The sequence below is a fragment of the Nelumbo lutea genome, chromosome 3, assembly GCF_056320005.1.
Source record: "Nelumbo lutea isolate HS-2025 chromosome 3, American lotus-T2T, whole genome shotgun sequence".
NCBI lineage: Eukaryota > Viridiplantae > Streptophyta > Magnoliopsida > Proteales > Nelumbonaceae > Nelumbo > Nelumbo lutea.
The window spans coordinates 25,763,797-25,777,438 of record NC_142686.1 but is presented as its reverse complement, the minus strand read 5'-3'; the positions used below and the strand labels follow the sequence as shown (position 1 = coordinate 25,777,438).

Genomic DNA, 13,642 nt, shown 5'->3' with positions numbered 1-13,642 from the left:
GACCGAAAGCTCGCCCCAATTCCACTATCAATGCTAGTGATTTTAGTAGTGAAGCCTAGACAAGTTCTTCTATTTTCTAATGTTTGTAATTAATATATATTGTACATTTCAAATAATAAGTTTTTAATTTCATTTTTTGCTTCAATGTCAATTCCCATATTTTCATAATAAGATTCAAGTAAAACATATACACCATCTCTTTTAATCTTAAGCTTGGATCTAATATTTGAGCTAAGCAATATGAAGGTAAAATATTTTTTAAATTTAACTATTGCATTAATAACATTTTTTTAATTTTAAATCATTTCTACATAAAATATTCACTAGTTATATACAATTGGTCAACTAAAACACAAGATATTAAGTAATAAACACATGAAAATAAATTAGGTGCATCATAAAAATGTTGTAAAAAAAATCTTTTATATAAGTTGTAACTTCCCAATCTTCAACAATTATAAAATCATTGGGCATTTTCTCATTATAAAAATGAGTAACAATGTCTTTATATGAAATACAACTATATAACATAGTATATGTGGAATTTCACCTATGTTGAACATCTAATATACACAAGACAATTTTTTATTTTAGAAATATGGGGTGAAATAATATTTAAAGCTTCTCGTACGTATAAATTTAAAATGTGACATACACATCTAATATGAAATAATTTTTCATTTGAAAATGGTTTTAATTAACATTATAAAATATTTATAGTTGAATCATTATAAAAATTAATAGAAATAACTTAATTTTGAACACCATTAGTATGTAAAGTATTTAAAATATTCAACAATTGTCAAGTTAGTATGTGCCCATTCAAGTCTTGTAAAACTTAAACTTCTTTTTTTGTAAAAGTCATGGTTCATAAATAAAATGCACCATGGCACAAATATAACTCATATTATATTTGAAAGTCCAAAAATCAAGTGTATGTGTAATTTTAGAATTAAGATTTGACAAAGTAGAAATTAAATTTTGCTTATATGAGCAAAAAAAAATAAATAAAACAACAACACATCTCTCTAATGGTATTTTTAGAAACTTTTTTAAAGGGATTTACATGTTGTAAAAATTTTCAAGCCTAGGGTCTTAAACTAATAAAAAGTATTGTTCAACCTATATAATATGTTTTGCTGGTTCTTACCTCATTTTTTCTTGTGAATATTAAAAATTACCAAAAAAGAAAAAAACTCACACTCAAATTGTATTTGATTCTCATTATTATTTTTTTTAAATGATTGGTCATGAGTCTAGCCAAATGGTTAGTGACACCTTTGCTACTGTAACTAAAATCACTTCTACATTTTATGCAAATTATTTTTTTTCTCCTTTCCCTCAACATTTCTTTATTAAACATTAGTCTAAACTTGAATGGTCTTTCTCTTGCCACCTACACTAATAGTAGGAGTGGCTTCATCAACAACAATACCACTGACACCCATATCAGTGGTACCGTACTGTGATTAGACATCATCCAAGTTACAAGGAAAGGGATTTTGAGAGGAACCAACCATTTTAAAAAATTTGTAATATTAAAACCCTAAAAGAATGAAAATTAACTACCACTCACTAATCCACTGGTATGATGTCTCAACTTGATTTCAATTGATGAAGCTTCTAAACCTCCAAAATTGTTAATTTGAGACACTTGAATAAGCCTTCTCATTGTTGAAACTTGAATAAAATTGAGAATTAGGGACTAGGGAGTAAGAGACTAATAAAATATAAGGGATAATGTCAATATATGAGAGTATGAGAATTAATGTGATGAGAATGAGAGAGGGTAAGGATACTTTAGGAGTTGGAAATAATTCAATTGACTAAAATAACTTGAAAATTGAAGCTAATTGTATAGTTGTTAGGAGGGATATTTTGGCCTTTTTCACAAGTATTTATCACTTTATCAAGATGCACTCCAATTTTAGGGGGGGTCCCAACGACTATATCCATTTAGGCGGTGCCATGCTTGGGCCTTGGGATGTGTTGGCACGATTCACTTCTTTGTGTTGTGCCATGTTGATGCATAGGCCTCAAAACCCAAGCCCCAACCTCACGAGGGATTGAATCAGGCATGTCATGGCCCGTGTCATGTTGGGTCGTGCTGACCCATGGGCGGCCCTGCCCACTTTACAACTATAGCTATACCTCAAGCTTGGTCTGAGTACTAGACCTGAAATATGAGCTTTGGGCCTGGTTTAGGCCAAACTAGGCATTAGGCCCATTAATACATTATATTTAATATGTACAATATATTTTATATTATATAACGCAAAATATCATATAGTTTTTTGGCCCCAAACATTCATAGTGGAGGAGTGTCACCATTAAATTTTATTAATAATGCAAAAAGGAGTCTATATCATATATAATATATTATACCTAGTAAAATTTTCATGTGCCTTGCACACGACGGTTTTAGCACCCTTATCAAAACCCATATAAGAAAGACAAATAAAGGCAACGTGTATATTGGTGGATTTGTTGCCTTTCAATATATAGGCCTAACTTCCAATCTTCCTATTTATATTTTATATCATTATTTACAACTTGTGATTGAACTTAACAATCATATTGGTTGAATTATTTTACATACAGATTTTTTAGCTTGCTTAAATCCAAACCACTGTTGCAAATAAAAAATTTTTGACTTGGTCAACAACAGGATGGTCTGATTAGTTGAATTATTGACCTATTTGATTCAGTCAATGAGTCATTGGTAAGCATTAATTGTCTTTTTACTTTTTATTTTTTGCATTTTTAGTCATTTCAGTCATTAATAATAACAATTTTCATCTGTTACACATGTTTTAATATGATGAATAGATAATATTAGAGATGCACTTAATTTTTTCTATGAAGTTTTTACATTTCTCTATAATTGTTATTTGTACTGGTATATGCTTATTGAGATTATCATTTTTACAATCATTATATTATGGATCAACCCATTTAATCCAAATGATTGAATACAACTTTGATAAAAAAAAGGTCTTACTTCTAATAAGTCAAATTTTTATCATTAATGAAAATAATTATTATTTAATGTAATAATGAATGCATAATAGGGCTTTTTTGCATAAAAAATGACCAAGTTTGGTCATTTAACAATCTTGGTCACGTTTTGAAAATAGTAGCAAAAATAGTGAGTGGAATAAAAAAAGATTTTTTGTTACCAAACTAGTTTTTTAAAATCCCGCCCATAACATGTGTTCCTCTTCTAAGTTATAACATATGTTCTAGTTGCAACATTTTCTCCTCACTTGCTCACTCTCCTTGCCCCTCGCATCAACATTTTCAGCCCTCCCTCTCTCTCTCTCTCTCTCCCGTGAGATCGTTTCTTCATCTTCATTCCATTTGATCCCAAAACTATGAGAAATTCCAAACTCAAGAAAATAGGTTTACAATTGGAATTCTTCAAAGAAATCTGTAAACAGGTTTATAATGTTGGATGTAGGGGGCATCCATGTTTTGTAGGGTTTTGAGTGTAAAGGATGAAAGTATTGTATAAAAGAAAATCCAAAAATTTTTGTAAGTTAGGTTATACAGATGATTAGTACGAGGGGTGGTCATCATGTTCGGTGGGGATCCCCTCAACTCTGGTCAAGTCAAAATCAACTTTGATGCTTCTATTTTAGAGAACGGAATTGCCTCTTCTGGCTGGCAGCACTATTGCATATAACCACTCAATCCTTGGGCAAATCTCCGTCCTTACAGCTAAGACTATTGCGATTAAGAATGCTCTGAAGTTGGCCAAATCTGTCAGTCGTGAATTGTGATGATATCTTAATTGAGGGTGATGCCAAACAGGTTTTAGATTGCATCAATGTCAAAGTAAAACCCCCTTGGACCGTGGATTCAATCATCCAAGATATATCATCGCTCTACGGGACAGTCGATTTCGGAAAGCCAATTGCCTTGCGGATTTCATGTCTAGCCTGGATCACATGAACTCAGATCTCATTCCCGAGTCCATTGAAAGAATCAGGGTGCATGATCCTGATCTGTGGGGCTGCTCTACCCACTGCCTTGTTCAGAGCTCCTCTCCCAAAATAATAATAATAATAATAAAGGTTCAATACTCAAAAATTGAGTATCGAGCGTCTAATCGACTCACCAAAAAGCAATTCAACAGGCTATGGACCTGACCCACATTGATTGAAGTGGCTTGTTGGAAGCAGATCCAAACTCCATTCAGTGAATCACTTTCTGCCAGTGTACAAAATCCAAATACAAATTTTTGTGAAAATTCATGCACATTTAACATGTAAAACCATGACCAGATACAGTCAATGCAAGTGCAATGATTTTGTTCTCTGCAACAAGTACACCCGAGATTCGTTACGCAATAACAAATACATCCAAAAGAGAAAAATATCCACTCCCCACCCCCCAGTCCAGGATAATTTGCAAGGTAGCAGGCAAATAGATAATAAATCATAATGAAAATCAACAAGTTGGATAATAGGCAAGCTTTACTATCAGACTAGATAGACTGTTTTTCACAAATTCCCACTTGAATGCCTAGCAGAGATTGTTCTGTCATCCATCCAGTACAGAAGTTGAATCAGGAATGGAAAGAAAGATCCTTCACGCCAGATACTTGATCCATCCATATACGGAATATACACAGCACATATACTGCAGGATCAATTTAGAATTTAACATATTTGACTGATCCAGTTTTCTGGTAAATAGATTCTTCCAATAAAAAAAAAAGTTAAAAAGGAAGACATGGAAGGAAAGAACGCCACAATTCACATTAATATTGTAAATATGTTTTTGTCTTGGAATACTTAAATTCTAACTACATTGGTAATATACACAAGTAATAGTGAATTAGGTATTTTCCTCGTAAGGAGTAACCAGAAGCAGGAAAAAAATGAATTAGTAACTACAAGATGCAGCAAAAAATTCAGACCAATGTGATCTCTAGGTCAAACTGCTAAATTTTGTTTATCTATAATCTGGTTCTGTATGCTTACTTGTCTGTATAGTCGTTCCAGGCTCGTTAACCAGTGAAGAACATTCCATGGCCAATGTTTACCGCATTGATAAAGAATTAAGCCCCCGAAAGGGCCATGATTGACTATCACAGAACCTGTGCACATTGAAAAATCGCAGGTTGTCTTATCCGAAGTGGCTGGGTCACTAGTCAAATCCACCATATAACTGAACCACCAATTCTGCAACTCTGGTGAAATTAATGGCAATATTTCTGATAACCTCATCGTGTCTTTCCAGTGCAGTTCTAGCTCTGTACCACATATCAAGTTCTCTGATGTTTCTTCTTGCTTTTCTTCAGCAACATAGACATATGATCTATATCTCCAGGAGCTGTCTGAGCTCCGCCAGTGAGCCACTGCAAAGCCTCAGCTGCTGCATCTTTTTCTGCTTGCTTCTTGTTGTTGCAAGGTTGTCCCATGAATTGCATACCATTGAATTCCACAACGGCTCGGAACTGGTTGTTCTTCATTTGGTTTGTCTTGTAAGTGGGTGCCTCATGTCCTGCTCTGGTGACTAATGTTTGCAATTGACTCTTAGAATTATCACCCCCAGGCCCACTTCCACCACTTCTTGAAAACACGCAGGGCGGAATCGATGCTGCTAGTGTTTCTGATGGTTTTAGGACCTGACGGCCAAAGACAAACCTACCCTCACATTGGTCCTCTGACACCAGCAACCTTACTGCTGATAGGAGATTGCTGTGGACATTTAAGTCCATCTTGGGATTCAAAATCTGTCCATCAAGATTCAAATAAAGATCAAGATACATGCAGTGAAAATCTAAAATCTTCAGAAATAAAGAAAGGGGGGCAAGCTAATCTTGGGAAAGGGACATGGAAAAACATCCAAGGAAAACAGAAATCTGGGATCTGCAACACATTGGAAATAAAAATCTACTAAAAGAAAGCGAGGAGGAAGCCAATCTTAGAGAAAGGAACATAATGGGAAAATATCCAAGGAAAAACGATTGTCGGGCTTGGCTACAAAACATGGAGAATAAATAGTTGTTCAAATTCAATACATGTTTGTTACCCAGTTTTCATGCTATGTGTCACCTACTTTGTTTTGGATTAGTTCATCAAGCTCTCTCTTTAGATTGGTGTAAGTTTCTGCCAAGGCAGGTTTCATGAAGAACTCTAGATATCCTCCCAACATTTTTAGGTGCCCATCCTGTCAAGAGAAAGGGAGTAATCCAGATCAAATTTTGCATGACTGGAAAAAGCAAATGAGCATGGAAACATCCAACTGGATCGGAACTGAAGGCAGTTTGAATGTTTAGCAACTAAGCATAGAAAGAAGGTGCATGAAAAACTTACAAGCCCCTCTCTGCAAATATCTCCTCCAAATAGGAGAAGCACAGAATCAGATATACCAGTAGAATCTCGAAGGAACACTGAGTTCACCTTCACTTTTTCATTGAAAACTAGCCATGGGTATGGAATTTTGAGTTCCCGAGCATTGACCGAGTTCTGGGCAAGACAAAGAAAATATACAGAGCAAATTGAATAAGAAAAACAAAGACAATAATATGGATCCTATCTGCATACTCCATATGGAGGTATATGTAGCCTATATTAGGTGGACATGGCCTGGACAAGGTGTCCAACATAGTACCTACATTAAAAATTGAAGTGCTCAGCATGGACACAGAATCTCTTTTGAAGCATCCATGCAACATAGCATGTAGAAAAAACCACACAGAACCCAAGAGCAGCTAAAAAAACAAGAAACTTACAGAGTATAAAAGGACTTGACCATCCTCCATTGTCTTCAGTGATACTGACTTCTCCTTGTTCTGTAAAATCAATTTATGTCATTGTTCAGTGAAGAGTGAAAAACAAACTACTAGATTATCTACCAGGAAATGGTAAAAGGGAACAAACAGATAGTAATAGGTTTACACGAAAGAAAAAGGCACAGACAGTTACAACAATTTAAAGAGAGAGAAAATCACACATCCAAACCTGACCCAGGCTTTCCCCAATAAAGACAATCCTGATTAACCCCTGCTTTAGCTAAAGTGTCAGCCATAGCATTAGCAGACCATGACACCCACTTGAACAATCTGTTCAATTGATTGCCCAAAGCTTGGGTTTGTCCAACTAAAGGCCTTTAGACCCAAGAAATATCCTCAACAGCATGCATCCAAACAAAATTGTTTGACAACCCCCCTCCACATCTATATCCTTCCATCCTTGCAAAGAGATTAACTCAGACCTTGAACCAGAGCTAGGATTTCTACTTTATGGGAGATGCCCAGCAAAATTGCGCCTGAAAAACTGAGACAAATATTGCTCTTGCTATTTCTTACAACCCCTCCAATTTTAGCTTCCCTGGATTGCCTAGGCTGCACATCTTCCTGATTCAGGTGCGTGCAACCCAATCTGCATGTCTCTTCAGATTATAGCAGGGTATCAGTCTAGAAAGGTGCAGTCTTCCATTACAACAAATGGGAAATGACCCATCAATGAAGAATTGAACTCTAGAGGTCTTTATATATATATATATTCTCTATAAACTATTTAAGCTTACCTGATATTGACTTCTGGATCATAATAAAATATGGAAAAGGATTGGGTTCAAGTCATCAGTTCCTCTTTCTCCTCACCATTGTGCTTCAAGACCCTCTAAAATTTTGTCGGAATTTTGGTGTTTAAAAAAAACAAAAAACCCATGACATTAATACAATGATATTAGCATTGAGTGACACATTTACCTTGGAAAGTAAAACATGGAGTGCCTACAAAATGTTGTTAATTTTGAAGTACCAAGTCCCACTACCTCCTTAAATCTTTACTCAATCTCTTGAATCTTGATGTACTACTCCGTTAATTACAGATAGTGGAAGAGGGATGTGGTTGAAGGCCTGGAGGAGTTGATCGGAAAGTACTCGGTTTCCGTGAAGTTTAAGCAGCATGAGGGTGATTTTACGTGGGTTCTCACAAATGTTTACGAACCGAATGACTACGGAAAGAGAAAGGAATTGTGGGAGGAACTGGCGGATGCTAGAGGGTTGTGGGATGGGCCTTGGTGCATGGGTGGGGACTTAGATTCTCGGAGGAATCCAATAAGGTTAACCAGAGGGTGACAAAAAGCATGAGGAAGTTTAACATCTTTGTGGATGACTTTGAGCTTAAAGAGATCCCCCTAGCCCATAAGACATTTACTTGGTCAAATCTCCAATCTAGACCCATTTGCTCTAAACTGGATAGATTCCTGTTCTCTCTGAATTGGGAAGATCATTGGGGAACCTTGGCTTCTAGAGCTCTTCCATGGGTGACCTCCGATCATTGGCCCATAGTGTTATGTAAGGAGGAAAGAAGGCATGGAGGTCTTACCCCCTTTAGATTTGAAAATATGTGGTTACTCCATCCAGGGTTTACTAACAAAGTGAGGGAGTGGTGGTATGAGTGTAACCCATTGGTGGAATGGGAGGGGATGAAATTCCATAAGAAATTTCAATTTTTGAAAGCAAAAATCAAGGAGTGGAATCTGATGAAGTTTGGGAGGATAGAAAAAAGAAAGGGAGATTTGTTGGATAAGATTGAAAGCCTTGACTATAAAGAAGAAATGGGAGAACTTGGAGAGGAAGACAATGAGCTCAGGAGAGATTTAAGAAGACAGTTAGAGAACTGCCTGCACAAGGAGGAAGTTAGTTGGAGGAAAAAATCTCGGTGTAAATGGGTGCAAGAGGGGGATAGAAACACTAGGTTTTTCCACTCTCTAGCAGATGGCAGGAAAAGGAAGAACCTGATCTCCAAACTGGTAGTAGATGGAGTTGAGCTAGTACATCAAGAGGAGATTGCTGGGGCTTGTGTGGAGCACTTCAAATCTATTCTAAGAAGGCCTGTGTGTACAAGGGTGTGGGTAGAAGGATTGGATTGGCTAGATGTAGGGGTGGAGAATAGGAGAAGGTTGGAGAGAAGCTTTAGTTTAGAAGAGATCAAGGAGGCTATATTCTCTATGGATAGAACAAAAGTCCCAGGGCCGGATGGGTTCACAATGGCTTTTTATCAGGACTGTTGGGATATTTTGAAAGATAATCTTTTGCGGGTGTTTGAGGAGTTTTTCAGGAGAGAAGTTGTCAATCCGGGTGTGAACTCTACATTTATAGCCTTAATTCCAAAAAAGAAAGATGCTTCCCACCCGAAGGATTCTAGGCCAATTAGCTTGGTTAATAGCTTGTATAAGATCATTGCAAAAGTGTTGTCTTTGAGGTTGAAGAAGGTTTTGCCAGATATCATTGCACACTACCAAGGAGCTTTTGTGAATGGAAGACAAATTACTGATCATATTTTAATTGCTAATGAGAGTGTGGAGAACTTTAAGAGGGATAAGAAGAAGGGAGTGGTCTATAAGTTGGACTTGGAAAAGGCTTATGACTTGGTGGACTGGGAATTTTTGAGGAAAGTTTTGACCAAATTTGGGTTCGGGGATAGGTGGTGTAAGTGGATTATGGGTTGTGTCTAGAATTATCATTACTCAGTGCTAGTGAATGGGACAGTGGTAGATTTCTTTCCAGCCAGTAGGGTTATAAGACAAGGAGACCCCCTTTCTCCGTTCTTGTTCATTCTAATTGCGGAGGTTTTGAGGAAACTGATTCACAGAGCAGATTCTAGGAGGCTTATTAGAGGCTGGAGAGTTGGGAGGGTGGAAACCCCCCTTACTCACTTGCAGTTTGCTGACGACACGATTCTGTTTTGTGAAGGCGGTAATGTGAGCTTTATCAGGAATTTAAAGTCGGTGATACAACTGTTTGAGCAAATATCCAATTTGAAGGTTAACCTTGGGAAAAGCTGTGTTGTGGGGATGAATTTGGAGGAGGGAGAGATCAGGGAGAGTGTTGAAGTGTTGGGGTGTGAAGTCTCAGGGTGGCCTTTGAACTACTTAGGGTTGCCTTTAGGTGATAATCCTATGAGAGAGAGCTTTTAGAACCCTGTGGTGGAAAGGTTTGAAAAAAGACTGGTGTCTTGGAAAAAGAACTACCTCTCTCTTGGTGGGAGAATTACTCTTATTAAGGCCACACTTGCTAATTTACCTATCTTTTTCCTCTCCCGATTTCCTATGGAAACCGGGAGAGGAAAAGAGGGATCATAGAGTGAGCTGGGAGATAGTTTGTAGGAGTAAGACATGTGGTGGTTTGGGGCTTGGGAATATTAGAAGGAATATGACTCTATTGGGAAAGTGGTTGTAGAGATTCCCCTTGGAGAAGGAGAAGCTATGGGCTAGAATAGTGGCAAGTATTCATGGTTTAGAGCATAATGGATGGGACACTGGAATCAGAGCTAGGACCACAAGCAATTCTCCTTGGAAAGCCATTCATGACCTGCTACTAGTTTTCTCCCCTAATATTAGGTATGATTTGAATTCCGGTAACTCCATAAAATTCTGGGAACAAACCTGGGTGGGGGGTGCCCCTCTAAAGGATCAGTTTCCTTCTTTGTTTGCTCTTTCTGATCTGAAAAATGAGCCAATCTCGTCTTTTACCACCCTGTCCTCTTCCACTTTTGGGGTTGGGCAGAACTTGGGTCTAAGAAGGGATTTGAGGGACTCAAACTTTGACAATATTTTGAGCCTTATTGCAATTCTTGATAACGTTGTCTTAGACCCCACTAGGGCGGATTCTAGAATTTGGATGTGCTTCTTTCTTCAAAGTCTTAAGTCAGTCCACCAGTCCTACCTTCCTTTTCCTGTTGATGAGATTTGGTGCAGAGCAATACCTCCCAGGGTTGGTAGTTTTTGTTGGAAAGCCTATCTATAAAGAATCAACACTGGTGATCTACTCCAAAAGAAGAGACCCAATACTTGTTTGTTACCTCAGTGGTGTGTTCTTTGTAAAGCGGATGAGGAGACTGGTTTTCACCTACTGGTGTATTGCCATTTTGCGAGGTCAATTTGGGAATGAGCTGTCCCTATTTGGATGTAGTTGGAATACCCCATCAGACTTGCAAGGCCTTTTTTCCCCTTCTCTTTTCAGGTGGTGGATAAAAAGGGGAAGGACAATGTGGAGAGGACTAAGGGCTGCAGTATGTTGGACACTTTGAGAAGAAAGAAACTCTAGGATATTCTCAGAAGCTCAGAGAGGAGCAGCAGATTTGAGGGCTATCATTCATATTAGGGCAGTACAATGGCTGAAATCTTTGGAGCTTTTCACAGATTACACTGTGGATGACATGTTGAGGAAGTGGGGTGAAATTGCAAATTGCACACAGACTAAGTCAGTAATGAGTGTGGCTTGGACCCCTCCACCTAGTGGATTCGTGAAACTAACTTTGATGGGTGTAGCAGGGGAAATCTGGGACAATCGGGGATTGGGGGTTTTTTAGGGATGAAAATGAGGTCATTTCTGCTATGTTCTCAGGCCCAATTGGAGTGGGTGACTCCCTTAGAGCTGAGATCTTTGCAGTTATGGAAGGAGTACAGAAAGCTAAGGAGTTGAACATCAGGAAACTCTTAATTGAAGGGGATTCAGAGGTGGTGATAGGGTGGCTGAATAAAGATCACAATGGCTTATGGAAGTACAATAATGGGAGGAGGAAATTCAAGTGGCTGGTGCAGGAGATGGAAGTTAAGATACTTTGGGTTAAAAGATCGGCTAATTTCCCAGTTGACGGTTTAGCTAAACAAGGGGCAGAAAGGGATTCACTTTTTTGGGCTAAGCTGTAACTATAGTGTGTTTTCTTTCTTTTTTTCTTTTCTTGAGGTTCTTTGTTGCTCTTGGAAGATAAGCGTGTTTGTCTTCCTATTGTAAATCTTCTTTTTATGAGTTAATGAAAGTGTTATTGATAAAAAAAAAAAAAATTACAGATAGGGCATTTTAACTGGGGTATTGAATGTAATAGGTCAATCCAAGATTCAAACCTATACCATATCCATATTTTGTTGGTTTGGGTTGATAAAATGACTAACTAAAAAAAATGGTTGGACATGGGTTCTCTTCCATGGATCTTGTTAGGATCCAAATATCTATAATAATTAGTGTTTCAAAAGTGCAAGGGCAAAAAAAATGCAAAGGCCATTTTGCACCCAAGGCGCAAGGTGAGGTGCATGCCTTTTTGAAGCAAGGTGTAATTTAAAAAAAATAAAAAAGCAAAAAATTTATAAATTGAAAATAAATTAAGAAATATAAAAAATAGCATACAAAACATATTCAAGCATGTCAAACTTTTAGTTTTCTTATTTCTTTATCAACTGCATTATTTCACATGGTTAATGTGATGTTCCATCTTTCATTCCTAATTCTACAAGCCACATTTATACCAAGCCCCTTGAGGCAAGCCCAAACAAGTCCATGTTAGGATCTTAAATTCTTAATCCCTAAAAAATGATTTTGTAATTTTAATTATCTTTTAAACTATCTTTTATTAGGATGAATGAATGAATAACATTAGCAAATAAGGGGAAGGTATTTTTAGAAGATAATTAAAATTATAAAATCATTTTATTAAAGATTAAGAATTTAAGACCCTAACATGAACTGTTTGAGCTTGCCTCAAGGGGCTTGTGGTTGGGGTCTGGGGATAAAGCCCCCAGCCCAACCACCATGCTTAAAAAATACTAAAAAGTGCAAAAAATAAAAAAAGGTGCACACTTGGGCAGAGGGGCAAGGTGCACAAGGCACACGCCTTTTGAAAGTGGTGCACTTGGGACCTGGTGAGGCATATATATTAAAATGTGCCTTGGATGTGCACCTAGGTGTGCCTTTTAAATCATATCATATTTACCTATTTTCTCACATACTTTGTAAAAGTAGGGGTACTCATAGAAAACCGAAAAATCAAACCCAGCCAAGAAAACTGAACCAAAAAAATGTAGTTAACCGAACTGATCGATTCAGTTTCAGTTCTGTATTTTTGAAAAAACCGAAGGACCGATTCAGTTTTTCATTAACCTAGAAAACCCCGACAGTTAACCAAACTACGATATATATATTTATATATATTATATATAAATATATGCATTATATATCACATTTATAATTATTTATTTATAATATATAATATATTATAAATAATATTATATACATTTATATTTATTTATAATATATGTTATAATATAAGAAACCGAAAAACCAAAGAACTGAACCAACCAAAACCTGAAATCGATCAATCAGTTAATTGGTGGTACTGGTTCGGTTTTGGTTCAGGGAATTGCAAAAACTGGTAGTACCAGTTCAGTTTCAAAAAATAGCCCGGCGTTCAGTTAACCAAACCGTGAGCACCCCACCCCTACATAAGTGTTTTAAAACCCAATATAGAGGCTGAACCGCTTTTCATTCTAGGTCAATGAATCAGCAGCTAAACCATCTGGATCAACCAGCCAAGGCATCATGCCATCATTAAAGAAGTTTTCACAAAATAATTAAAAAAATGCAAAGAAGTAACCCATTGAATAGGTTAGACAGGTTAATGGTTCAACTGTCTAGTTGACTGATCATTGACTGTGATTTTTTTTTTTTTGAATATAGCAGGTTAGATGTTGACCTGAAATGGGATTGTGACTGGGTCACCAAGACATTGGTCTCACTGGTGGGGTCAACAATGGGTTGAAAACACTAAGATTTAAGCCATATTTAAAGTCAATTAAGTAAAAGTTGGTCAGTTTATATTCCAACCAATAGAGGAATTTGTGG

General features: G+C 37.0%; 1 protein-coding gene across 2 annotated transcripts in view; it reads right to left on the bottom strand.

The window, feature by feature from the left end:
* Nucleotides 1-4,240: 4,240 nt before the first annotated feature.
* Nucleotides 4,241-13,642, bottom strand: part of LOC148863751 (DExH-box ATP-dependent RNA helicase DExH3-like) — a 46,158-nt gene continuing 36,756 nt past the window's right edge. Inside the window, exons 16-20 of one of the 2 annotated variants that reach the window (XR_016109664.1) lie at nucleotides 6,746-6,805; nucleotides 6,327-6,479; nucleotides 6,070-6,180; nucleotides 4,989-5,743; nucleotides 4,241-4,644 (exon numbers count right to left, since the gene is read on the bottom strand). Coding sequence is in view for 1 of the 2 variants with exons in the window: in XM_088976788.1 (XP_088832914.1) it covers nucleotides 5,273-5,743; nucleotides 6,070-6,180; nucleotides 6,327-6,479; nucleotides 6,746-6,805 (795 nt within the window). In the remaining variant the exon portion in view is untranslated. Of the gene's footprint in view, nucleotides 4,645-4,738; nucleotides 5,744-6,069; nucleotides 6,181-6,326; nucleotides 6,480-6,745; nucleotides 6,806-13,642 lie in introns of those variants that run through there. The other variant, XM_088976788.1, reaches the window with a different exon arrangement.